This window comes from Salvelinus namaycush, chromosome 13, assembly GCF_016432855.1.
Source record: "Salvelinus namaycush isolate Seneca chromosome 13, SaNama_1.0, whole genome shotgun sequence".
NCBI classification, from domain to species: Eukaryota; Metazoa; Chordata; class Actinopteri; order Salmoniformes; family Salmonidae; genus Salvelinus; species Salvelinus namaycush.
Genome location: NC_052319.1, coordinates 11,295,189 through 11,323,148, shown reverse-complemented (window position 1 = coordinate 11,323,148; position 27,960 = coordinate 11,295,189). Strand labels below are relative to the sequence as shown.

The following is a 27,960-nucleotide window of genomic DNA, read 5'->3' as shown; positions in this document are numbered from 1 at the left end:
AGAACTAAGTAGCTAGTCTCAAGGCCGGACTACCTAGAGGCCTTGCGGCATTATATTGTATATTATTATTATTTTTATGAAATCAGCTAACTTACTGCATTTCAACACATTTTGCAAAGGTGCAGAGAGAAAAATGTGCAGTTTTATAATGCTATTCTACACATTTTGTCTAAGAGAAAATGTTGCCGTTTTAAAGCAAATTTCCAGCAATTCTATAATTTCTGCCATGAGGTATATCTTTTTTTTGTTGCTGTTTTATAGCTCAAATATAGCTTTAAAGGGGCCCCGGGGGATGTGCCCTGCATGCCCGTTCGGTAATCTGGTCCTGGCTAGTCTCTTGTACCTTGAAGATGTGTGCTTTAAGGATATGGTGGCCCAGCTCCATGGTCTGCTGCCGGTTCAGTTTCCCCTCTTGTCGCGACAGCATGAAGGCCATGAGTGCGTGTCCACTCCTGTAGAGGAAACACCAAGACTTTTCCCATCAACAACTAAAAGTGTGCAAAGTGTTCGAAAAACAATGTCTAGGACCTACAGGTGCCGTAGTTATGCCATGGTAGGATGTTCTTACAATGTATCGATGTGAGTGACACATTGTTCATCATCCACTTTCATACTTGGCTGATTGGGGAGTGACGGCTGCTGTTTTTCATTCCAACTAAAGCTTGTTTAATTTCCCCAGGCAGTCGGAGACAGAATTGAGATTTGTAATTTTCTTATCTTGAGAGATTGGAGAGTTTGTTGTAATCATGGTGCATTATTCTATCCATTACTCCACGTCAGCCTCTCTGTTGGCCGGTCTGATTAAACACTGTTAAACGCTAGTGTCTAGGCCCGGCCCGTGAGGAGAGGAGTACAAGCGGTGTAGGCTAGAGAACGCAGCCCTTGTGTTGAATGTAACCACCTTCCTTTTCTCACTGAAGCTCTGCTCTCTGGTGTTAATTACCAGAGAACTTCATTAAAAGACCACGCATGACTGACGTTTCAGTTTGAACTTTTTCCGTTAAGGTGTGCTTTCTCTTTTAAATGGGGCAATAACAAGCTTTTCTTCTAGCTCTGTGTGTCAGTCCTCGTGCCAGGTCTTCGCTTGCTTTTGTTATGACAGATTGTGTTGGAGGGGTCTGAGAGGGGGTGTATAGAGGTCAGTGACTGCAGCTTGGAGGAGGTATGCAGAGGTGAGTCAGAACAGAGAGAAAGTAAGGACAATCATGTGCGTCCCAAATGGCACCTTATTCCCTATATAGTGCACTACTTTTGACCCCTATATAGGGAATAGGGTGTCATTTGGGACATGTCCCTAGTATGATTAGTGTGCACTATGGTAGTCACTAATGAGGGTATGAAGAATCCGAGTCTAATCACAGTCTAAAAAGATCACAGTCTAAAGACACATTAGCCCGTTCCACATGGCAGCAACACCGCAGGAAACAATGACTTTTTTGCAGATTGAGATTCCTTGCCAAAATTAATCTAAGATGAAGTGGAACACAGTAAATTCCTTGATAATATTTAAGATCGGATGCATACATATTCCCTTACAATATACAGTAACCATCCAAGTTTGTACGTGTCCCCCTCCTGTTTGGCATTAGCCCATGTCTTCGATCACCAATCTTTGCTACCAAATCATGTGCTTGTTTTCAAAGATTTCTCTTTAAATCTACAATAACACTTCATACTGTGTTGATGCTTTAGGGACCACATAAGTTTTTGTTAGTGATGCACCGCTATGACATTTTTGCCCGATACCGATATCCGATATTTTCTTTGCCACAAAAAAACGATACCGATAACCGATATTTACAATTTTAGCAGCTTTTTAAGCATTCTATTACAGTGAAACTTTATAGCTAGGTGTCATCATCTAAAATAACCGTAATTTATAAGACAGTTCTTATTTGATTAATGGTGGGCGGAACCATCTATGTGAAGCTAGCCACAATAAGGATTAGCCACAATAGTGGACTTGCCTTCAAAATAAAAGTATGTCAATGACAGTGACGCAAATGAATACAAATAGTAGAATTATGCCATAATTGAATAGATCATGCTAAACGACGTTGGAATGTTGTTATATAAAACCAACAAAAGAAAATAATTTGTTAATTTGACAAATATTTGGTTGAAATCACACTGGATGTATTATACTTTAGAATTGGGAGCATACTTATTTCATTGTACATCCTTACCTATGGATTGTGGATCAATGACATGGGGTGTCAGTCTACTCAGTGACACCCAGAGAACATTAGCATTGTAGCTCTTATTGCGGGACTGTGAATTGAGCCACATTTATTGTCAGCCTATGTATATTGAACACTATTCCAGAGGATAAACAATACTGCGTGGATGTTTTAGAGTCTGATAACTCTGAGGACGTTGGGAAAAAATATATTGGGTATTGACTAGACTGATACCCCATTTCATTGATCCTCAATCCTTAGGTAAAGCTGTAGAGTGCAATATGAATGTCAATACACACAATAGGCTGACTGGGGAGGTGATTTCACATGGTCACAGTCCCGCGATATGAGCTACAATGCTAATATTTGCGTAAACTCTTCACAGTTGTGTTCTGTGGGTGTCACCAAGTAAACTGATACCCCATTTCAATGCTTCACCCTCCAACCTTGTTTAACATGATCTAGTCTAAATATGGCATGATTCCACCAATTGTAACCTTCTGCATCACTTTCAAAGAGGTACTTTTATTTTGAAGGCAAACCGCAAATTCCACTACTGTGCCTAATCCTTCTTGTGGCTAGCTTCACAACACATAACCTGGTCAGGTCGAGCCTCACTAGACAGATAAAGCTAGCTGGCTGCTTATAACGTTAGCTTTGGGCAACAGGGTTAAGTAGCTGGCTAGCTATTTATTTTCATGAACTGAAGTTCAATTTCAATAGGCGAACAACAATACTTACTCACAAGGATTCCTAAATCATTGCTAAGAATAGTGAAAATGACTGCAGTTTCTACTGGTCACTGTTTTCAGATTGGTTATATTGGTGCTATATTGGTTGTATTGGTGCTAGCTAGGTACCAAGCTAAAGCTAGCTAGCTACCCCAGAGGTTGCGGTCGAACAAATAATGCAGTATTGTAAACACATCGTTCGTGGCCGGTGTTTGCGGGTTTGCAGACTTTTATACAGCTTTGACAGTGCTACTGATAGTAGTGGTGGCGCTTGGCTTGCACGTGCAAATTCAGAACACATAACATTCTATAATAGAACGGTTGTATTTGATGTGTCAAATTAAAATCGTATTTAATGCGTCAAATAGTGTTATTGTCAAATAGTGTTATTTGACGTGTATCTTTTTTGACACGCAAAGACCCAAACAGCATTCCATAGTATATCCTGAAGCTAATAGCAGTGACGCTATTACTGTGTAACTCCGGTAGGGCAACATCTGAACAATAGCGCACTTGGTAACGTTAGTGTGTACCGGTGCTCAACCAGTCGCGAAAGTCAACATCACCCACGACAGAGAACGGTTGATTGTCAAGGGCAATGAATTCCATTATCTTGGCATGAATGGATTTTGCCTTTGAGTTGTCTCGCTGAAATGTTTTTACTCTTTCAAATGACTTGTTGACTGCCCGATCCACACAGCAGACATTGTGGGCTGGGCTAGGTTAGGAATGCTGTGTTGCAGGTGTAGCGCAAAATGTTACGTGGCATCATGATGTCATTTACCTACGTTATATAGGTATGCACGTCAGCTTTGATATCGGTTTTTCACATCGGCGTTGAACTAGACATCGGGCCGATACCGATGTTGGCATTTTTAGCTAATATCGTCCGATTCCGATATGTTCACCGATATATCGTGAATCCCTAGTTCTTGTTGTTATAAATGATAGCAACCAAATAGTAGTACACTCTTGACAGTAGTAATGCTAACTACTGTATAGTATACATTTGCTACTAAGCCTACAGTTTGTCAACTCAAGAGTATCTTTGCTGAGAGAAAACCATGTCTAAGAGCAAATTCATTTCCAACCCAAATGAGTGTTGAAATTCAAATGTCGACATCAGTTGCCAGTGGTGTCTGAACTCCATTCAGATGGTTCTTCTATTTCACTGAATAGTGTTTATGGAAACATCCTTGCCAGTAAACAACCTCCCTCATCCGACTTGAGCTAAATCAATTTCCCTACACGCAGAGCACTGAAGGAGCCCTACATTTCATCAGTCGACCCCATGTAAGATAATGTGACAGGGACGGGACCCAGGATGTATGCTGACAACCCCTGTGTTTCTGCCAAACAAAACCAGTAGTGTCCCAAATGGCACCCTATTCCCTATTTAGTCCACCATTTTTTACAAGGACCCATAGGGCTCTGGTCGAAAGTAGTGCACTATATAGGGAATAGGGTGCCATTTGGGATTCAAGCTAGGCTACTTCTCCTGGCTGTCCATCCATCCCCTCACCCAGCAAAGCACATCTTAACAGCAACAGGAACAAATATGACTTGTCAGCTTCTGTTTCAGAGTTGAGCTATAAATTCAATAATTTCTTCTGCAGCGAAGCGCCGTCTTCTCCCTCCTCGCGGATTACATAAGTATCCTGCCCCATGTGTATCGATCAATGGCGGTATACAAACTAGGGAGCAATAACATGTCTGTGATTGAGTGAAAAGGAGTGGATTGATATAACTTAAAAGGGAACGCGGCGAAGCTGTCTTGAATGTTCGATTTCCTCTTCAAGTGAAGAAACAGACATCAGACATCAGAGGTCTCCCAGGCAGAGATGAGTCATGCACAACTTCTTATTGATGGTAATTTCCTCCCTCTTTACTGCACAAACAACCATTCAATACTGTCTTGTGCTTGTTTGCTCCTTAAACAAAATGGTACACTGTCTCCCTCGGTATTTACATTTTTAAAAGCGTCTGAAGATCAGAATATGCAGCTCTAAACAAGGTACTGTAATTATTTCTCCTCCTTCTGAGTGCTAGAAGAAATGCCAAAGTGAGCCATCTCTCCTAGGCAACCACACATGTCACTCATGGTAGAGAGGCTGCAATTTCAATTCAACACAACTGAATGACTGAAAAGAGAAATCTCCTACTGGCTATGAATGTATTGCTGATTAAAAGCTCTACTGTCAGTGTTAACCCCCTGACAGAATATGCTAGGCACGTTTGTAGGGGGTTTCAGGGTGGGCATTTGAAATGATTTCACTACTCAAATAATATCATGATTTTTTGGGTTGATATCTGAATAGTTGAAATAAACTGAACAAAAATATAAATGCAACTGAGTTACAGTTCATATAAGGAAATCAGTCAATTGAAATAAATTCACGAGGCTCTAATCGATGGATTTCCCATGACTGGGAATACAGATATGCATCTGATGGTCACAGACCCCTTTAAAAAAGGTAGGGGCGTGGATCAAAAAAACAGTCAGTATCTGTTGTGACCACAATTTGCTTCATGCAGCGCGACACATCTCCTTCGCATAAAGTTGATCAGGCTGTTGATTGTGGCCTGTGGAATGTTGTCCCAGTCCTCTTCAATGGCTGTGCAAAGTTTCTGGATATTGGCAGGAACTGGAACATGCTGTCGCACACGTCAATCCAGAGCATCCCAAACATGCTCAATGGGTGACATTTCTGGTGAGTATGCAGGCCATGGAAGAACTGGGACATTTTCAGCTTCCAGGAATTATGTACAGATCCCTAGCGACATGAGGCCATGCATTATCATGCTGAATCATAAGATGATGGCGGCGCATGAATGGCATGACAACGCTCGCCCACATAACACTTCTCCAACGTGCCAGTGGTCATCAAAGTTGAGCATTTACCCACTGAAGTCGGTTACGACGCCAAACTGCAGTCAGGTCAATGCCCTGGTGAGGACGACGAGCACGCAGATGAGCGACAGTTTGTTTTGAAATTCTTCAGTTGTGCAAACCCACAGTTTCATCAGCTGTCCGGGTGGCTGGTCTCAGACAATCCCGCAGGTGAAGAAGCCGGATGTGGAGGTCCTGGGCTGGCGTGGGTACATGTTGTCTGCGGTTGTGAAGCCGGTTGGACGTACTGCAGCTTATGGTAGAGAAATTAACATTATCTGGCAACAGCTCTGGTGGACATTCCTGTAGTCAGCTATCCAATTGTACGCTCCCACAAAACTCGAGACAACTGTGGCATTATGTTGTGTGATAAAACTGCACATTTTAGAATGGCCTTTTATTGTCCCCAGCATAAGGTACACCTGTGTAATAATTACATTTTACATTTAAGTCATTTAGCAGACGCTCTTATCCAGAGCGACTTACAAATTGGAAAGTTCATACATATTCATCCTGGTCCCCCCGTGGGGAATGAACCCACAACCCTGGCGTTGCAAGCGCCATGCTCTACCAACTGAGCCACACGGGACCATGTAATAATCAGCTTCTTGATATGCCACACCTGTCAGGTCGATGTATTATCTTGGCAAAGGAGACATGTGTGCATTTGAGAGAAATAAGCTTTTTGTGCCTATGGAAATGTCATGGGATCTTTTTTTTTGAATTTTTTTAATTTTACCCCCTTTTCTCCCCAATTTTTCGTGGTATCCAATCGCTAGTAATTACTATCTTGTCTCATCGCTACAACTCCCGTACGGGCTCGGGAGAGACGAAGGTCGAAAGTCATGCGTCCTCCGAAGCACAACCCAACCAAGCCGCACTGCTTCTTAACACAGCGTGCCTCCAACCCGGAAGCCAGCCGCACCAATGTGTCGGAGGAAACACCGTGCACCCGCCCCCCTTGGTTAGCGCGCACTGCGCCCGGCCCGCCACAGGAGTCGCTGGAGCGCGATGAGACAAGGATATCCCTACCGGCCAAACCCTCCCTAACCCAGACGACGCTAGGCCAATTGTGCGTCGCCCCACGGACCCCCCGGTCGCGGCCGGCTGCGACAGAGCCTGGGCGCGAACCCAGAGACTCTGGTGGCACAGCTAGCGCTGCGATGCAGTGCCCTAGACCACTGCGCCACCCGGGAGGCCCGTCATGGGATCTTTTATTTCAACTCATAAAACATGGGACCAACACTTTACATGTTGCGTTTCAAATCATTTTTTTATTTTTATTTTTTTACTTCAATGGAGAATTCCTTGCGTGAATCGGGAGAGAGCTGGTGTGCTGCACTCTGCTTGTTTCAGCAGAATGTGGGGGAGTGGCGGGAGAGGAGCAGGGACCAGTGTGTGTGACAGTCTATGTGTGTGGCAGGAGGGAGAGAAAGTAGGCAAACCAACTCGCGCTAGTTAGACAAACGTGTTGCTGCCATTATCTATCATACCATATGGTAGTGCCTGTCTTGACTGCATCAAATCTTTGCAAAGAAGCTAGCTAGCGACAGTAGCAAGCAAAGTTAGCCAGCTCGCTAGCTAAGGCTAATTGAGGCTATTTTGCTGCGCTCCCTAACTCACTAATTGGGCATAAGTTCACCTAACTAACCAGGGTAGATTTGAGTTAGCCTAGCTCACCTGGGGTCACAGAGGAAGTTGGTGCTCTCTCCGTCTGCCCGCCACACCAACCACTCTCTGAAGGATGGGTGGCAGAACATGCGCGTCTTGTCCCGCCGCTTGATGAGGAAACAGGACAACGTCTCCATGTGCTGCTGGAAGTCGTCCCAGGGCAGCTCACCGCGCACGGCACCCGCGTTGATGGCCTGGAACAGCTGCTCATCCATCATCGGGTGGAGAGACGCCAGCGCTACATTCAGGATGGGCAGCGAGCGCTCGAACGCCGACTGAGTCATGAACTTCATGTTGCACTGCAGCAGGTAGAGCTCGGCCAGCGACACGGGCACTACCTTGTAACTAGCGCTCTTGATCACCAGGTGGCCCCTCTCGAACAGGTCCAGGGTCAGTTTGAGGTACAGATAGGAGCCCTGGCTGCGGGCGATCAGGTGGCTGCTCACCTTGCCCACAATGATGGGGTCGGCCTTGCCATTGAGGGAGATGTTGTTCATGATGTCTTTGCTGCCGTTGATGCGGTACTGGATGTAGGCATTGAGGTCCGTGTTGATTTCCTTGTTCTCTGGGAAATCGTCCAGGGAGATCTTGGAGAAGGGGAGGAGGCTGGTGACTTCCTATGGAAGACACAAGGATATTGTCATTAGATTTGCTACTGCACTGTAATATTATATTGTTACATTATATTGTTATTATATTATAAATATATGTTCTCCAGTACCATCACCCACACAAAAAAGATGTGTCTATGTAAATGAGAAAGTGGGAAAAACAATAAATCAACTATATAATTTACAAGTAAGTGTATGCCCAGAATTGCAAATTCCTATTCCAAAACGGTTTCCACACCACAAAAACCACCACAAAATGAAGAGCTTAATGGACAATCTTCCACTCTCCATGAAGGCTATATCATGTGTGGTTCCTCCAGCTTTTCTTATCAGCCCAGGGTCAGTAAGCACAGGGGGCTAGCTGGAACTGACACTGAGCACTAAGCTATCGGCCTGCCGCAGTCACTCGCCGATGTGTTTGCAAACAAAGGCTTTGGGAGCTGGGAGGTGATAGAGCTGGAGAGAGCAGGAGATGGGGCCATTGGGGAGACTTTTAGTGGGCACGCTGTGGACACAACCCACACTTCAATCTCACTCCTCAGGGTGGGAGAAATCAATCTACCTTAATCCTGCTGCAATCCCCCTGCCTTTCTGGAGAGGATAGAGAAGTAATGCAGCCCAGAGATAACACCTTCTCAGAAAGAGAGTGAGAGCGGGAAAAGAGATAGAGATAGAAGGAGAGTCAGACACAGCGAAAGTGAGCAAGAGAGCGAGAGAGAGAAAAGAGAAAAAAACATACTGAATAATACACAGACTGGCCAAGGTTTCTGAGCAACACCTCACCTAAGAACACCTCACACTTATTAGTCTGTAGTGTTAGCCATTGTGAGCAACCTTGCCCCGAGATCTTGTTTACACTTTGGATGTGTGAGCATGAGGTAACACTCACACCCTCATCTGGCTCTAGTCTCCACTTATCCTACCCACTTATCCTACCTACTTCCTACCTACTTCATCAAAGGTTCTCCCTAGGTTTGCAAAATTTCAGTAACTTCCCAGGTTTTTGAAAAAATGTACAGGTTTCTTTTTTGGAATGATGGATCAACATGACATGTAGCCTAATCCCAACCCAACCCAACCCAAAAAGATCCATGAACACAAACATGAGAAATCCTCTCTCTGGTCCAGGGGTCCTAACACTCAATTTAGAACATACTTGATACCAAAACGATACCACGTCAAAAAAAATATGATTAGTATGATTTCCCCCAGTTGTTTTTTTCAGATTTTCGCTCTAGAATTATATTTTTTTAAACAACTAATGCTAAAACCACATCAGGGGACCCTTGTTAAGGTCTGATAAAAATTTGAGAAATTTAGATTTTTTTGTGTAGATACCCTTTAATTCAGGTGCACACCAGCCAGACAGTTGTGTTTGGCTAGAGGTGCTCTTTTAGTGCACTTGTGATGGAGTTTTCAAAACAAATGGCCACTGGATTGATGCAAATAATCATGATTCTGCCAGGTAGGCATAGGCTACTTTGTAGTTAGCTTCAATTGCCTTTCCATCTCCCCGAAAACGGTTAGGCTATCATTAGCATCGCTAACGGCTACACAAAGTGGTAGACATGTTGGCACTACGTGCACCGCACACAGCAGGGCTCGACAATCAGGTAGACTTGCCAGTGGCACACCGAGCCAGTGCCAAATGAAAGCTACTGGCCCGAATGAAAAAAATACTGTCCCAGGTCAAGATCTGCCAGGAAAGCGAATAATGCGTGCATCATTTCAATAGCAGGTGATTTTTATCTTTCATTTGCGGTTTGAGCAAGTAGCCTATACAGGTTTCATATAGACATTGGCAAGTCAAATTCAATTACTTTTTCAAGCACTTATATGTAATTTTCAAGGACCTACATTTTATACTTAACTGTTGTTATACCCTATAGAAAAAAACTTCCCCCAAAATGTATGCAAAAAATGATGCATTACCACTTTAAGAATGGATTAGCATTTGCATTGAAGGAAATGTCTGATGTTCAAGGTAGGCTATTCGATGATGACTGAATTGCGCATTGCAAATATTAAACCAAAACGTTTAACTTTTTGTATAACTGGTTTGCATACCCATTCTTGCCTTAGCATTTACTGGTAGATATCATAACTTGGAGCATCTTTCCTACTGCTTTCCTACCCCTACTACCGCTGTCGGTCTTCGGTGAGTTGCTCCATGCAACAACCAGCGGTTTGAGAGCTGTGTGCTCTCTCTGTCCGACAGGTTATGTATAGGCTATATGTTTGCAGTGCGCATGTGATAAATAATCAACATAACAAAATGACATAGCCTAGATTAAAAATAGCGCTGACAGAGATGGTCGCCTCGCTTCAGGTCCTTAGGAAACTATGCAGATAATTGTTTTTTTATGTATTATTTATTACATTGTTAGCCCAGAAAATCTCAAGTGTTATTACATACAGCCGGGAAGAACTATTGGATATAAAAGCGATGTCAACTTACAACATTACGACCAGGAATACGTCTTTCCTGAAGCGGATCCCTTGTTCGGACCTCCACCCTGGACATGGGATCTTATCCCAGAGGCCGACCCAAAACAACACGGTCGCCGCAGGAGAGGCAGACGGAGCGGCCTACTGGTCAGACTTAGAAGGCGAGCACACCATCCACTGCTCCCGAGCATATAACTTGCCAATGTCAAATCTCTAGATAACAAGGTGGACGAAATTAGGGCACGAGTTGCCTTCCAGAGAGACATCAGAGATTGTAACATTCTCTGTTTCATGGAAACATGGCTCACACGGGATATGTTGTCAGAGTTGGTACAGCCACCTGGTTTCTTCATGCATCGCGCCGACAGAAACAAACCTCTCTCTGGTAAGAAGAAGGGCGGGGGTGTATGCCTTATGATTAACGACTCATGGTGTAATCACAACAACATGTAGGAACTCAAGTCCTTTTGTTCACCTGACCTAGAATTCCTTACAATCAAATGCATTATCTTCCAAGAGAATTCTCTTAGATTATAGTCACAGCTCTGTATATCCCCCCCAAGCAGATACCTTGTTGGCCCTGAAAGAACTTCACTGGACTCTATGTAAACTGGAAACCATACACATCCTGAGGCTGCATTAATTGTAGCTGGTGATTTAAAAAAAGCTAACCTGAGAACAAGACTTCCTAAATTCTATCAGCATATTGAATGAGCGACACGGACTGGTAGCTTTTTGGATCATTGCTACTCTAACTTCCGCGATGCATACAAAGCCCTCCTCTGCCCTGCCTTCGACAAATCTGACCATGACTCCATTTTGTTGCTCCCAGCCTATAGACAGAAACTTAAACAGGAAACGCCCGTGCTCAGGTCTGTCCAACGCTGGTCTAACCAATCAGATTCCACACTTCAAGATTGCTTCGATCACGTGGACTGGGATATGTTCCGGATAGCCTCAGACAACAACATTGATGTATACGTTGATTCGGTGAGCAAGTTTATTAGCAAGTGCATCAGAGATGTCGTACCCACTGTGACTATTAAAACCTTTCCTAACCAGAAACCGTAGATTGATGGCAGCATTCGCGCAAAACTGAAAGCGCGAACCACCGCGTTTAATCATGGCAAGGCGACTGGAAACATGACCGAATACAAACAGTGCAGCTATTCTCTCCACAAGGCAATCAAACAAGCAAAGCGTCAGTATAGAGACAAAGTAGAGTCGCAATTCAACGGTTCAAACACGAGACGTATGTGGCAGGGTCTACAGTCAATCATGGATTACAAAAAGAAAACCAACCCTGTCGCGGACATCGACGTCTTGCTCCCAGACAAATTAAACAACTTATTTGCTCACATTGAGGACAATACAGTGCCACTGACACGGCCCGCTACCAAAGCCTGTGGGCTCTCCTTCTCCGTGGCCAACGTGAGTAAAATATTTAAATGTGTTAACCCTCGCAAGGCTGCCGGCCCCGGGCATCCCTAGCCACGTCCTCAGAACATGCGCAGACCAGCTGGCACTGCCAAGTCAAACGGTTGCAAATGCGACTGTTTTGATCACAGTATCGAACCCTGCACATCACAGAATCACCCACACACACCATGCAAGGATTAACCAAAATGGAGGAGGAAATAAAAAAAATTACTGAATACGAAATCAGAATAATCCCCATTACCCCTTCAATTCTCCAGTCGCAAGAAAAACAAAACAGAACAGCATAGATCTAACAAATAAGTGCAGTCTCCTATGCTCCCTGTCTGCAGTGCAGTGTATTTAACTCCTGCCTATGCATACTGATGGTTGGTTGGGCCCGTGGCCAGAGTGGCTGAGAGAGCATTAATGACAAGAGCTGGTACAGATATGGCTTTCAGTCAGCTGCCACATTATCCCAAGGCCCAGGATTAATCTCAATTGCACTCCTTGCATCCTCTCTCCTCTCCTCCTTCTGCGAACCTATTGGAGGGAAAGCCAGAGGTCCCTCCCATCTGACCTTCTCCTCCAATGGGTTTTGAGAAGGAGGCGAGGAGAGAGGACGCGAGGAGTATGAAATTGAGATTCTCTGACAGTCTACAGGCTACAGCCTAGCTCTGTCCATCAGACATCAGACTCTGCAAAGAATGCAAAGAAGTGACACAAGGATCTGCGTCTCAAATGGCGTCCTAGTGCCTATGTAGTCAGAGCTCTGGTCAAAAGTAATGCACTACATAGGGAATAGGGAATTTAGATCACCCCAGCTCAGCTCATCTCCTCCATTGGTAGACTCAGTGTCAATTTCAGTCAGTGGCTGTCTGCATGTTCCGTTGTCATGCTGTCTTGTTTAACGGGTAACTGTTATTTCTCTCACTCTCTCCACTACTGTCCTCGATGCACTCGACAGAAATTACACTTTGTAGAGGATAGTGTATGACAACAAGAAACGCTTCGTAAAGCAGTTCCTCTTTTACACTTGCCAGGATCTGCCGGTGCTTGTGTCATTCAGTGAGAGAGGTATCAAATATGGATACCCAGACATACCCATGGAGGTTGTAAAAGTATCTTAATTCACTTGAAATTGGCAAGTTAGCTGTGCTGAAATGGCCCTTGAATACAGCTAAACTCATCAGCACCCTTACCGAGAAAAATACAAGTTGTCAATTCAATTAATTCGTGAATTATAGGATATCAACATGAATACCTGTATGGTGACATATTAACATTTACATTTGAGTAATTTATAAGACGCTCTTATTCAAAGTGACTTATAGAGGCAATTAGCGTTAAGCGTTAAATTTTTCACCAAGTCAGCTCTGGGATTGAAACCGGTGACCTTTCGGTTACTGACCCAACGCTCTTGACCACTAGGCTACCTGTCGCCCTACATATACAAATAGGCAGATTACAAAATATCCCTGTCATTAAATCATACTGTACATTACTTGGACAGTATAACACCATCTTAAGTTGCAACATTTTGGTAACTTTTCTGTAATCATACACCGTACAGTAGGAGTGTACATGTAGACTCACCAGTAGGTTGACTCGGACAGTAACAACCAGTTTGAGCCAGGAGGGGAACTTGGAGATTATCTTGGTGATGAAGGAGGCAATGGTGTCTCCGTAGTCGGGCTTGTGGAACTCTGCCTCGTTTAGCCCGTCTATCAGTATGATATGGTCTTCTTCTGGAATCTTCCTCTCTAAACACACACACACACACACACACACACACACACACACACACACACACACACACACACACACACACACACACACACACACACACACACACACACACACACACGGATCAGTAGAGAAGACATGGTGGAAAGAAACAAATCGACAATTCACAAACCTTTCAGGCCAAGTCGACTGCAAACATGCCAGTTTGTTCTCATAAAATTTAGGCTAGACATACAAGCTGCTGCCAGAAACGTGTCAGTAAAAATAAGAACTGAACATACAGCAGAGAAAGAGAGTAAGATAGTTGGACACCACACTTAAAAAGAACTACAAACAACTTTGTACTTAGATAAAATCTCTCTGCACTGCAGTGCCTGGTGCATTAACACATCTTAAGACAGTTTACTCTGGTATTCTCCCACATCTCTACAACTAGCACAGTAATGAATGAACATGAGTGTGTTTTAGTCCGCAGCCATATTGACAGTGCAGTACGCTAAACTGCTCTGTGGTGAGACCGCAGCGGGGATCTGCTCTTCTTCACTGCAGTATCTAAGCCATGCTTTCACAGTAGCGGAACGACAGGGCCCTTGTGTGCATCCCAAATGGCACTCTATTTCCTATATAGTGCACTACTTTTGACCATAGGCTACTTGTCAAAAAGTAGTGCACTATATAGGGAATAGAGTGCCATTTGGGACACAAGCTAGTGTTCCTCCTCACATCCAGCTTTGCACAGTGATCAGAAACACGCTAAAATATAAATGACAGGAAAATGTGCAGATTTCAACTCCCCTACCAGTTGGGATGTTTCAACCCCCCCAGCATCATTGTGATGGAGTGGACAAATCAACACTTCCCCCCCATATCAAGACCAATCAAACACGGTCATTCATTTCAATAAGGAACAGGGGGCAGTCGTGAGGGGCCCCGTCACAGGAGAGCTGCTGCATGCCCTGGCTGCACATTGGTCCTCATTCTTTTCCATCTCCATCATTCCAACACTGGGTTTGTATATCTACATCGTCTGTTTAGGCTCCTGCAGTAACATATCGATTCACTGCAGAGCAGGGAAAATAGTGGGTCGTGTTGTCTTTGCAAAACGGACTTGACCTTGAGATAGTCGTGTTTCTGTCTGTCTGTCTCGGAGAGATGCATCCGTCACCAAGTTTACGCTTCCTTGGAGAGGCACTATTCTTCTGCCCTGACAACAATAACAAAGTAATACTAACCATTTAGTGTAACATCAATTCAAATCAATGTTGTCAAAGCAAACGCAGAGCTCCTACATTGAGCAATTAACAATGTCCCCGCAGACTATGCTCCCTCTGTACAGCCAGCACTTAACCCATTTAACTTTTTATGGCTGCAGGGGCAGTATTGAGTAGCTTGGATGAAAAGGTGCCCATTGTAAATGGAACGATAACATCTCGTCAAGTGGTCACATGAGTTTTGCTCGCGCAACAGAGTTTGGACAGCCATTGTTTTTCCCTCTCCTACTGTGAAAGACATTTGCGGTTGATATATTATCGATTATATATTTTAAAAACAACCTGAGGATTGATTATAAAAAACGTTTGACATGTTTCTGTGGACATTATGGAAACTATTTGGAATTTTCATCTGCGTTGTCGTGACCGCTCTTTCCTGTGGATTTCTGAACATAACGCGCCAAACAAACGGAGGTATTTTGGATATAAAAATAATCTTTATGGAACAAAAGGAACATTTATTGTCTAACTGGGAGTCTCGTGAGTGAAAACATCCGAAGATCATCAAAGGTAAACGATTAATGTGATTGCTTTTCTGATTTTCGTGACCGAGCTACTTGATGCTAAGTGTACTTAATGTTTTGTCGAGCGATCGATAAACTTACACAAACGCTTGGATTGCTTTCGCTGTAAAGCATAATTTCAAAATCTGACACGACAGGTGGATTAACAAAAGGCTAAGCTGTGTTTTCCTATATTGCACTTGTGATTTCATGAATATAAATATTTTTAGTAATATTTATTGAATGTAGCGCTATGCTATTCAGCGGTTGTTGATGACAATTAACCCGTTAACCTGTTATGGCTGCAATCCCGTTAACTCAGGTATTTCAGGTTCTTTGTGTAAGGAATGGAACCAATTTATCTCAGCTGGCTGGAAGAAGTGGAAAGCACAGAAAATGGTCTCTGAAGGGACCTTGGGTAGCCGTTTGCGATTTATGTCATCTAAGCAAACCTGTGGTTTGCAGTTACAGTTATAATACACTTGTCAGAAACCTTGAGCCACTGAAGGCCTAGATTATAGTATGGATTCAATGTGTGCTTTCAAGACATAATTTTGGACCATGAACACCAGTGACAATGAGACAGTCAGATATGAATGAACCTAGGTGTAACTGGTTTAGCATCGTACCCTTGTGGAGGTTGGCCAGCGGCTCCAACACGCCCCTGCGGAAGGCTGCCATTGGGTCCTGGACGCAGGAGCGCAGACTGAGCATGCTCTGTAGATAGGAATCCTTCAGCAACAGCTCTCTATAGGCGGTGAGCTGGTGCGCTCTGCACAGCAGGGCAGCGATACTGTGCACAAACTCTGGGACCAGGCAGGTGTAGGTGTTGTCAGCCTGGCAGTAGTGATATGCAACCACCTGGACGGGAGAAAAAAAAGAGTACAATTGTTTAGGAACTTTAGTGGTTTAAAATGTATAAGACGTTAACCTTTGGTGTATTACCAAACCATACAACAACATCGACTGTGAGTAGCTTACATTGTTGTTGGTTTATGTCATCAGAAATCTACTAAGCTGGCTGTGTGACCTCAAAGTTCTTGTAAAGCCAATAGGCTTGGTGACTAAAAGGCATTTGATGCAATACATAGGGCCCTATAAAATCAGTTATATTTTTGCCTGATTCCCCTACATTATTGTATTTCATATTGATTTAGAATTTTTAGAACCGTTAAGGTATAAAAAAAATATATAAAATAATGAATTTGGCATTACTGCTACTATTAGCCAATAGAAATGCATTGAATAGCAGATTAACTACATGGAACAACAGATAGACAAAAAAAAAATCTAAACAAAGTTTGTTCTGATGTGACGGTCCGACAGTGCACTCGGAATGTATTCAGTCCACCTGTGGTAAATTCAATTGATTGGACATGATTTGGAAAGGCACACACCTGTCTATATAAGGTCCCAGAGCAAAATCCAAGCCATGGGGTCGAAGGAATTGTCCGTAGAGCTCCGAGACAAGATTGTGTCGAGGCACAGATCTGGGGAAGGTTACCAAAAAATGTCTGGAGCATTGAAGGTCCCCAAGAACACAGTGGCCTCCATAATTCTTAAATGGAAGAAGTTTGGAACCAAGACTCTTCCTAGAGCTGGCCGCCTGGCCAAACTGAATCGGGGGAGAAGGGCCTTGGTCAGGGAGAGGACCAAGAACCCGGTGGTCACTCTGACAGAGCTCCAGAGTTCCTCTGTGGAGATAGGAGAACCTTCCAGAAGGACAACCATCTATGTAGCACTTCACCAATCAGGCCTTTATGGTCGAGTGGCCAGACGGAAGCCACCTCTCAGTACAAAGCACAGGCAGCACATCCTACTTTTAGAGCTCCACTTGGGAGACAGTATTTGGGGAGGTTAGTTGAGGTCGTTGAGCAATGCTTCAACCAGTTCATCATCATCCCCTCTGTCTGGGTAGGGGATGCCACCTGGGTCATATTCATTAGTGCACAACATAGCAAAATGTTTTGCAATGGAAAACTTAACAAATATTTATTGTTGGACAAATCCAGGTAGACCCCTATCCGTTTCAGCCTGTTTGCTTCCGTTTCGTTCCTAGTGAATACAACCCTGCTCAAGTGGACTGGAGTGGGTTATAGCCTAGTGGGTGTTGGTTAGTCAGACGATTGCGTATGAAGGTCACAATACAAGGACATGCCTTCAAGTCCCAGCTTTGATTTCATACCAACAAATAGCTACTGTATTTTCTCACCGCCAAATTCCATTGTATAATGGCAAAAGTGGAATGAGGTCAGGGCTGGCTTAGTCTATATACCGAACTGATGTATTTAGGGACCTATAAAAGGGGAGTACGCGTAGATGCTAATGATAACCGTCTTCTGGTAGAGATGCGAAAGGCTTTCCCATAAATCTTCCCAAATAAATGTTAACTACAAAGTAGCCTATGCCTACCTGGCAGAATGACTTCATGATTATTTGCATCAATCCAGTGATTCAGGCCAAATAGTTCAATCTTGATTTCATCAGACCTTTAGGTGCCTTTTGGCAAACTCCAAGCAGGCTATCATGTGCCTTTTACTGAACAGGTTCTGCTGTGTTCGCGGACATCTGACTTGGACAGGGGTTGGGGGATGGGAGAAGGACTGTGGGACCCTGTGGATCTGTCTCTCTCTCTCTCTCTCTCTCTCTGTCTCCTAATTACAATCAAACCTGGAGGAGCTGAGACACTTTACAGGGCAGCAGGACAAGAGGAGGGAGAAGCAGGTGACTGGCTAGGTGCTACTGCACCTTAGCGCACCACATAGCAGCCCTGACTCTGCCTGGGTCTACTACAGAAGGACTCAATTCCTGGAGCCTGTCCCCAGGCACAATGATGAAGACGTCCCAGAGAGGTCAGAGAGACAGTTGGCCCATAACAACACCAGTCTCAGAACTGCACATTCACTATCAGATGAGAAATATAGTATAAATATGTCCCATGCAAATTTCTTGGATGCGACCTGTGAGTAAATCACACCCAAATAGTCTGATTTGAAATGAGAGAAATATAACCCTCGCAACAGATAAAACAAGAGTAAGCACTTTAACTGTAACAAAGTAGTGCTCTCATGATGATCTCTGTCACAGATCTAAATGGCAGAGGAAGTTGGCACACGATTGGGGCCTAGGACGAGGGAAGGAGGACCTTGAGGCGCAGGCCTGGCTGCCGCCATTACGGCTGCTTCCTTCATAATTTCCAATGAAATGATCAAATTATTATTGAATCGTCTGCTTGACGGATGGCGTTCTTTCCTGTTTGGACAGACGGGGTTAATAACAGGGATGGCTTGTCCTACACCTCCTCGGGGGTAAACTTTCTGGACCAACGCAGCCTTCTGAGAGAGACAGCCAAGCTAACATGATGAATCTCCAGAGCCTTCACAAGTGGTGGAGAATTCCACTTCTTCACTGGGCATAATAATAAAGCGGCAGAAGCAAGGACCATTGCCAAAGTACTGTTACTAGCTCTGCTGCCAAGACATTTCTCACACTGAGACAATTAAGTCAAACGAGCTGCTACTGACAAAAAAAATCTGAATAATGAAGAGCTGTATCGGAAAAACCTAGCTTTGTATTCGATATGACATACTGCTGTGAGAGAGACACAATGCCGTTAGACACTGGGCGTGGGGTAAGTAGATGTCCATTGTTGTGGATGGATTAGAATGAAAGAGGAGACTTGCTAATCAGAAACTGTTTCACTGTACAGCTACTCTGTAGTAACCTGAGAGGAAGGATGCAGTAACATTGAGCTACAATGTCTCACAGATGTGGACCATACTGTACATCCCATGCAGACCACTACCTCATCAAAGAGACATGAACATCTGGTGTTTGTCAAGTATTTCTAGGTGATTCTCTGCAGTACAACTGGATGTTTTCAGAGTCGTGATCGACTGTAATTAATTTCCAAATCAGGGACAAAACCTTGAAGTGTGATTGTGCTCATATAAGCGAATCAAGCGATACCAGTGCCTAATTGCAACTGCAAAAGCATAAAATACTTTGCGGATTCATCCGTGAGTGCCCTGGATATGAGGGTGGATTTGAAGAGCGGCACCTCCTTTTCATTTAGCCGTGATGACTGACAATGCAATGTTGCGTGGCAGTCACAACACCACAGGAACGCTCCTTTGAGAGACGCTGTTGAAAGCAGTTTAGTGCATAATTGGTATGAGGGATTCACCGAGTTTAAATATGTTAAAGGGGCAGTGCAGTCCAAAACTAGATTTTCTAGTTTTTTGTTATGATATTTCCACACTACGAGGTCGAAATAACACTCTGAAATTGTCAAAATTATGATAATGCCCTTTTAGTGTAAGAGCCTGTTCAGGTGGGATGGAGTTTTTGGCCCAAAGCATAACACCACAATCTGATCTGATTATTCTGACCAATGACCAGTCAGTCATCTTTAATTTGCATATGTATCCTCCTACATTAAAGGGGTAAAGGGGTCCGCATGCCTTCCATCTGAAGCAGTTCGTGAATATATTATGACAAAAAAAATGTGGCTGTTTGTGCACACAAAACATTTTCTTGAGGCAAGCCGAAGTCTACGCCCCTTTGTCGTTGATTGATCAGCCTGAGAACAACATACGGGATCAATAGAAGGAGCAAGTTAGTTGAATTCCCAGCCTTTGATATTATACAACAAACTCCACAAGACCTTATGCATGTAATTCTGGAGGGCGTAGCCCCATTGGAAATCAAATGTGTTTTGAATCATCTTGTTGTGTCAGGGCAGATTGATCTGGACTCAGTGAATTCTGCTATTCTTGGTTTCCCTTATTCCCCTCTAGATGTTAGAGATCGGCCATCCCCAATTTATGTTAGTACATTAACGTCAAGTGATGGTAAACTAAAACAGTCATCTGGGCAAATGCTTGTCCTGCTAAGGATATTGCCATTTGTTTTGGAGAGTTTGGAAGTCAATGCATATATACAACTGATAATTGAGCTAATAGAAATTGTACAGATAGTATTTGCACCTGTTCTTTCCATTGCGACAGTGTCTAGGTTGAAGTTACTCATTGAAAATCATTTGAAGTATTGGAAGGAGCTTTTTCCAGACCTCAATGTTACACCTAAACAGCATTATATGATACATTTGCCATCACAGATAAAGTAATTGGGTCCAATGGTCAGACATACAGTATATGTATGCGGTTCGAGTCGAAACATTGTTTCTTTAAACAATGGGCTTCCAAGCTAAATTAAAAAAATATTTGCAAGTCTTTGATCAATCAGAACCAAATATATCAAAGCTGCCAAAATGTTGACAGTTCAACGCACCCATTTTTTTCAAATGAAAGGGAGATGGGACCTGAGAGGTTAAAGATCTACAATATTTACGTGGAAAATTTAGGGACTTCCTAGGTTTCAATGAAGTAAACCATGCTGTATCAGTCAAATGGCTTGTGATAAATTGTGATAAATACATAACTCAGAAGTCCATGATCTTTGCCAACGTACTGAATGGTTATATGCCAGAATTTGGACTGGTCAAAAACCTATTTCTTGTTGATTCTAGGCTTTATTGTTTAGAATGTCAACCATGTCAAACTATACGCTTTGATAGAAACGTCATGGCTTATCAAGTTGAGGTCCCACACCTTGCACAGGCCACTGAGTTAGTGGATGCTGAAAAGCTGGTTGATTTTACCTCTTATTACACAATTAGCAACAAGAGGCAAACTTATGTACAAGTCAAATACCATCTTGGGGATGTAATAGAATTGTACAACAGTTCAAATGACTCATAGTGTGTTCCCCAGATATGAAAAGTGTACTGTCTTTGTTCTGTACTGTATTTTGTCTACATGATTGCTGTGTGTAAGATGACAATAAAACAGTGGATTCCATTTGGTCATTATCTGTTCTTAATATGTGAAGAGATGAAAAGGATAAGATGCTTGAAATAAGAAATTCTGACTTTGACAAAGTGTTGTCAGTGTTGATCAAACAGCTTTATAATTCTGGTAATTCTAGATTCAAGCATGAAGTTACTCAGAACCAGTAATGCAATCTCAGTAACACATTATATTATCTTATTAAGATAATTAAGGACAAAAAAGCTTGAAACAAGTGAAATGCTCTAACATAAAAACTGCCTGGTAAGAAGAAATAAAAAACAAGCATATATTGCCTCGATTTAAGATATTTAATCTTATTTAGATTTCAATTTTTGCAGTGTAGGGATTTTTCAATTAAGTGTTTGTTGTCATTCAACGAGAGATGAAGGTCTTTTAAGGGAGCATGCGTGCACACTCATTCGGTTCGCCTAGCTGAGTTCGGCTAGGCGACACCTTAAGCGGGGTAGGCTCTAGAGCACTCCAGTCATTGAGGGCCTGATTGGTGTCACACTTTTTCTCCATCCCTAGCAAACACAGCTGATTAATCAAATTGCATTCTTAACTGAAGATCATGATTAGGTGATTATTGGAGTCAGGTGTGTTAGCTGGGGCTGGAGCAAAACCGCGACACCAATCAGGCTCTCTCGAGGACTGCAATTGCCCACACCTACTCTAGACAATCCTATCCACCAAACAGGGCTGTGTATGTAAATTATTAACCCGGGGTGTAGCCACACTACATGGCCAAGAGTATGAGGACACGTCTTCGAATTAGTGGATTTGGCTATTTCAGCCACACGTTGCTGACAGGTGTATAAAATCGAGCTCACAGCCATGCAATCTCCATAGACAAACATTGTCAGTAGAATGGCCCGTACTGAAGAGCTCAGTGACTTTCAACGTATCACAGTCATAGGATTCCAACAAGTCAGTTCATCAAATTTCTGCCCTGCTAGAGCTGCCCATGTCAACTGTTAGTGCTGTTATTGTGAATTGGAAACGTCTAGGAGCAACAACGGCTCAGTAGTGAGATGCAACACTCACTACCGAGTTCCAAACTGCCTCTCGAAGCAACGTCATCACAAGAACTGTTCGTCGGGAGCATCATGAAATGGGTTTCCATGGCCAAGCAGCCGCACACAAGCCTAAGATCACCATGCGCAATTCCAAGCGTCTGCTGGAGTGGTGTAAAGTTCGCCGCCATTGGACTCTGGAGCAGTGGTAACGCGTTCTCTGGAGTGATGAATCACGCATTCCCATCTGTTTGGAGGATGACAGGAGAACAATACCTGCCCGAATGCACAGTGCCAACTGTAAAGTTTGGTGGAGGACGAATAATGGTTTGGGGCTGTTTTTCATGGTTCGGGCTAGGCCCCTTTGTTCCAGTGAAGGGAAATATTAATGCTACAGCATACAATGACATTCTAGACAATTCTGGGCTTCAACTTTGTGGCAACAGTTTAGGGAAGGCCCTTACCTGTTTCAGCATCATAATACCCCTGTGCCCAAAGCGAGGTCCATACAGAAATAGTTTGTTGAGATCGGTGTGGAAGAACTTGACTGGCCTGAGGTTGACCTCAACCCTACCGAACACCTTTGGGATGAATTGTTATGATGACTGCAAGCCAGACCCAATCGCCCAACATTAGTGCCCGACTTTACTAATGCCCTTGTGGCTGAATGGAGACTCACCTTTCCAGAGGGGTCATATTAGTGTGTAGCCCAAACTGTTCACTACATACAGAAGATGGCAGATTGGCTGTACCGACTTTAGACGAGTCTCTAGACACTTGTGGGCGTCCTAGAACAAAACAACATGTACATGTTCAGGAGAGTCTCATCTTTCCATCGGGGGGGTCATAAGAGTTTGTAGGCCAAATCGTTCAGACGCTATAGACGTTTTCGTGAGAAGACACATTTTCGGGATGTCTCATGGTCTGACGAACACCGCTCTAGCTCTGCCATCTTTCACCGCAGGTGCGGAAGGGCAGTGGATTGAGACGCATCCAATGCAAAACAAAACTGCTAATTCGATTTTCGCGGCCCGCGGAACCACTCTAGGGGGTTAAACATATATTTTTAGTTATTTTTATTAAATAAACACACACACTGATTTATTAGACATACAGTAAATTAAAAAGACTGCATGGGGCTTTCAAGATGTTCAGATTCAGTGGTACGTGGCTCCTAGAGGCTTCCTATTCCCTATAGCAGTGGCTTGCTGTTGTCATTTTTGTCATTTAGCAGACACTCAGGAGTAATTAGTGTTATGTGCCTTGCTTAACGGCAAATCGACAGATTTGACAAATTCACCTAGTTGGCTTGGGGATTCAAACCAGCGTTACTGGCCCAACGTTCTTAACCGCTAAGCTACCTGCCGCCTCGTCATCTCACGTTATACTATCCTGTGTTAGTACCGCACTGATTCAATCCATCCAGTGCAGGAGTGGAAGGTCATTATGATGTCAAGACATGTTAAAAACATGTGTTATTGAAATAACTTCAGTCATGACATGAAGAAAGAAAACATGCCACTCTGAATCTGAACCATTCATGTGATGTAACAGCACTAGGGACAAGGGTGAATGAAACGGCTTGGAATGTTTTAGTCATATTTAAGTGTTTCTAAAAGTCATACAGTAATGTTTGTAAATGGCATGCTAAGCTGCAAGGTGGATGTGGCATATATTTTTTCTCAAAACAACAGAAGCAAAATGACAGATGTATATTTCTAAAGTGGGAAGGGGAACTCTGTGAAATGAAAATAGGTGGTGAATACTGAATATATAAGCTGTAATCACTTACAAACCTCAGCAGGGTACCTCAAAGCATAGCCGCGGGGAAGTAGTTTGGGGGTAGGGGGTGCTGCGATGTCTTTCTCCAATGGGGGGTGGGGGGGAGAGAGAGGTTTGCCCATGCTGCATATCTCGGTTCACTAATACAGGATTATTAAATGCCCGGTGCACTACTTTTGTGAATAAAATAAATAAATATATATATATCAGTCAAAAGTTTGGGCACACCTACTCATTCCAGGGTTTTTCTTTATTTTTACATATTCTACATTGTAGTGAAGACATCAAAACTATGAAATAACACATGTAATCATGTAGTAACCAAAAAAGTGTTAAACTAATCAAAATATATTTTATATTTGAGATTCTTCAAAGTAGCCTTTGCCTTGATCTCAACCAGCTTCATGAGATAGTCACCTGGAATGCATTTCAATTAACAGGTGTGCCTTGTTAAAAGTAAATTTGTGGAATTTATTTTGTTTCTCTTTGCTTATTTGAGCTGTTCTTGCCATAATATGGACTTGGTCTTTTACCAAATAGGGCTATCTTCTGTATACCACATCCAACTTGTCAAAACACAACTGATTGGCTCAAACGCCTTAAGAAGCAAAGAAATTCCACAAATTAACTTTGTAAACATTTCAAAAAACATAATTTCCCTTTGACATATGACTGGTACTGTATGTGTGTGCGTGTGTAGTGAATGTGTGGGTTTTGTGTGAGTGTCAGTGTATATAGTGTGTATATACAGAATAGTCTTATGAGTGTGCATAGAGTCAATGCAAGATAGGGTCAGTGCAGATAGTACAGGTAACTATTAATTAACTACAGTATTTAGCAGACGTATGGCTATATATCAGTCTTATGGCTTGGGGGTAGAAGCTGTCTCGAAGCCTGTTTGTCCCAGAGCCGATGCTCCGGTACCGTTTGCCGGACGGTACCAGAGATAACAGTCTATGGCTTGGGTGGCTGGAGTCTTTGGCACCATCTGACATAGAGGTACTGGATTGTACGGAGCTCGGCCCAGTGATGTACGATATGGCCAATATATCATATCATGGTATTTTTCAAAATGTTGATGGTATGACGGTATTTTATGTTTTTGATTAATAAAAGTTCTAAATTTGCTTTATGAGTAGTGTGTGACCCTAGGGTGGCAACACATATATTCAATGTGTCTTTCTTGGGGCGGCAGGATAGCCTAGTGGTTAGAGCGCTGGACTAGTAACTGAAAGGTTGCAAGTTCGAATCCCGAGTTGACAAGGTACAAATCTGTTGTTCTGCCCTTCAACAGGCAGTTAACCCACTATTCCTAGGCTGTCATTGAAAATAAGAATTTGTTCTTAACTGACTGAAATCTCCATTCTGATTGTTTTATACTGTTCAATTCAACTTCAACCTAAAATTATTTCCTGCATTTCCATCAATTTCTGCATTTCCTGTACTCATTTGAGATCATTTCCACACTGCCACGATATGGGCGTCGCTCCACAGCTATTTTCAGGTCTCTCCAGAGATGTTTGATCGGGTTCAAGTCCGGGCTCTGGCTGGCCCACTCAAGTACATTCAGAGACTTGTCCCGAAGCCACTCCTGTGGTGTCTTGGCTGTGTGATTAGGGTGGTTGTCCTGTTGAAAGGTGAACCTTTGTCCCAGTCTGAGGTCCTGAGCGATCTGGAGCAGGTTAAAATCAAGGATCTCTCTGTACTTTGCTCTGTTCAACTATCCCTCGAACCTGACTAGTCTCCCAGTCCCTGGCGCTGAAAATCATCCCAACAGCATGATGCTGCCACCACCATGCTTCACCGTAGGGATGGTGCCAGGTTTCCTCCAGACGTGACGCTTGGCATTCAGGCCAAAGAGTTCAATCTTGGTTTCATCAGACCAAAGAATCTTGTTTCTCATGGTCTGAGAGTCCTTTAGATGCCTTTTGGCAAACTCAAAGTGGGCTGTCATGTGCCTTTTACTGAGAAGTGGCTTCCATCTGCCCACTCTACCATAAAGGCCTGATTGGTGGAGGGCTGCAGAGATGGTTGTCCTTCTGGAATGTTCTCCCATCTCCACAGAGGAACTTTGGAGCTCTGTCAGAGTGACCCTCGGGTTCTTGGTCACCTCCCTGACCAAGTTGCCCTTCTCGCCCGATTGCTCGGTTTGGCCAGCTCTTGGAAGAGTCTTGGTGGTTCCAAACTTCTTCCATTTAAGAATGATGGAGGCCACTGTGTTCTTGGGCACCTACAATGCTGCAGACATTTTTTGGTACCCTTCCCCAGATCTGTGCCTCGACACAATCCTGTCTCGGAGCTCTATGGACAATTCCTTCAACCTCATGGCTTGGTTTTTGCTCTGACATACACTTTCAACTGTGGGACCTTATATAGACAGGTGTGTACATTTCCAAATCATGTCCAATCAGTTGAATTTACCACAGGTGGACTCCAATCATGTTGTAGAAACACCTCAAGGATGATCAATGGGAACAGGATGCACCTAAACTCGATTTCGAGTCTCATACCAAAGGGTCTAAATACTTAAGGTATTAAGGTATTAAGGTATTAAGGTCTTAAATAAGGTATTTTATTAAATTCTTTTTTATAAATTTGCAGAAATGTCTAAAAACCTGTTTAAGCTTTGTGTTTATGGGGTATTGTGTGTCGATTGATGAGGAAAACACATATTTAATCAATTTTAGAATAAGGCTGTAATGTAAGAAAATGTGGAAAACTGGAAGAGGTCTGAATACTTTGCGAATGCATTGTAAATAAACCGATTAATAAGCCATTCTGTATTGACAAGTCGCCTCAGGTTGTAGGAAGCTGCTATATTCATGTTGTGAACTGTGAGCCACAGCCATCCAATTTGGACAATTTACCCAACCTGAGTTCTTTCTGACCACACTTCTAACATGTTACCCTGGCAACACTGATGTTGTCCCAAATGGCACACTATTTCCCTTTATTGTGCATAAGACGCTGGTCAAAAGTAGCGCACCATATAGAGAATAGGGTGACATTTGGGACGCAGCCAGAGACGAGTCCTAGGGGAGTCTGGCCGACACATCATTTGCCTATCTCTGTGAGTGACAGAAGTGTGCAGTAGCAATCACAACATGTTAAGGATCCAGAATGAGCTTCTGACTCTCTCCCTCTCCATTGTATTGGAGCCGCCAAGGTGAAAATTGGTCCTGAGTGACTTCGCATTGGATTTTAAGTCCATTTGATGAGGGAGAATCAAGAGGAATGATTATTTAACTAAGCTCAGTGCTCGCTGCAAATCAAACGGGCCTATGATGTGAGAATTCATTTAAATGGGGACTCTGTGTGATTGTCTTCAATAAACATCCAGGACCCCAGGGACATGTTTTAATTAACTCGCTTCAGATACAAATAAATTAATGTAAACAAACATAAATCAACTGAGTGCCACACGGTCTGTTATGTTTTTTGACGAAACCTCATGAATACTAAAGGAAACCCAGCCTCGATATGAAAGGACATGATTCAGGGAGGCGCCACAGCCTCCCTCCCCAATCTACAGCGGGATGAAATGAAGGACAGAAGAAGTAGACAGAGAGAAGAGAATTCGTGCATCTGCAAAACTGATGAAATGATGAAAACATCAGTAGCCAAAACATCATAATAAGCACCAAGTGACCTTTATAAATAGTGAAACTCGGCACAAAAGCAATAGTGGCATTATAATGAATATAACTGTCAATTTGAATGTTTTATACATTTTTTTATCAAAATGCCTTCGGGAACATGTGAACTTTCATGTGCCTTAAAAATAAACTTGTATGCCATCTGTAAATACAAATAGAATTGTTAAATTATGAGCCTAGTTGGTTAATC

At 43.2% G+C, this 27,960-nt stretch overlaps 1 protein-coding gene across 1 annotated transcript in view; it reads right to left on the bottom strand.

Annotated features, from left to right (window-relative positions):
- Window positions 1-27,960, bottom strand: part of LOC120058233 (protein TANC1-like) — a 279,176-nt gene that overhangs the window by 43,189 nt on the left and 208,027 nt on the right. Inside the window, exons 11-14 of the mRNA XM_039006740.1 lie at window positions 16,097-16,328; window positions 13,544-13,710; window positions 7,482-8,089; window positions 344-452 (exon numbers count right to left, since the gene is read on the bottom strand). Of these exons, the coding sequence (XP_038862668.1) occupies window positions 344-452; window positions 7,482-8,089; window positions 13,544-13,710; window positions 16,097-16,328 (1,116 nt within the window). The remainder of the gene's footprint in view (window positions 1-343; window positions 453-7,481; window positions 8,090-13,543; window positions 13,711-16,096; window positions 16,329-27,960) is intronic.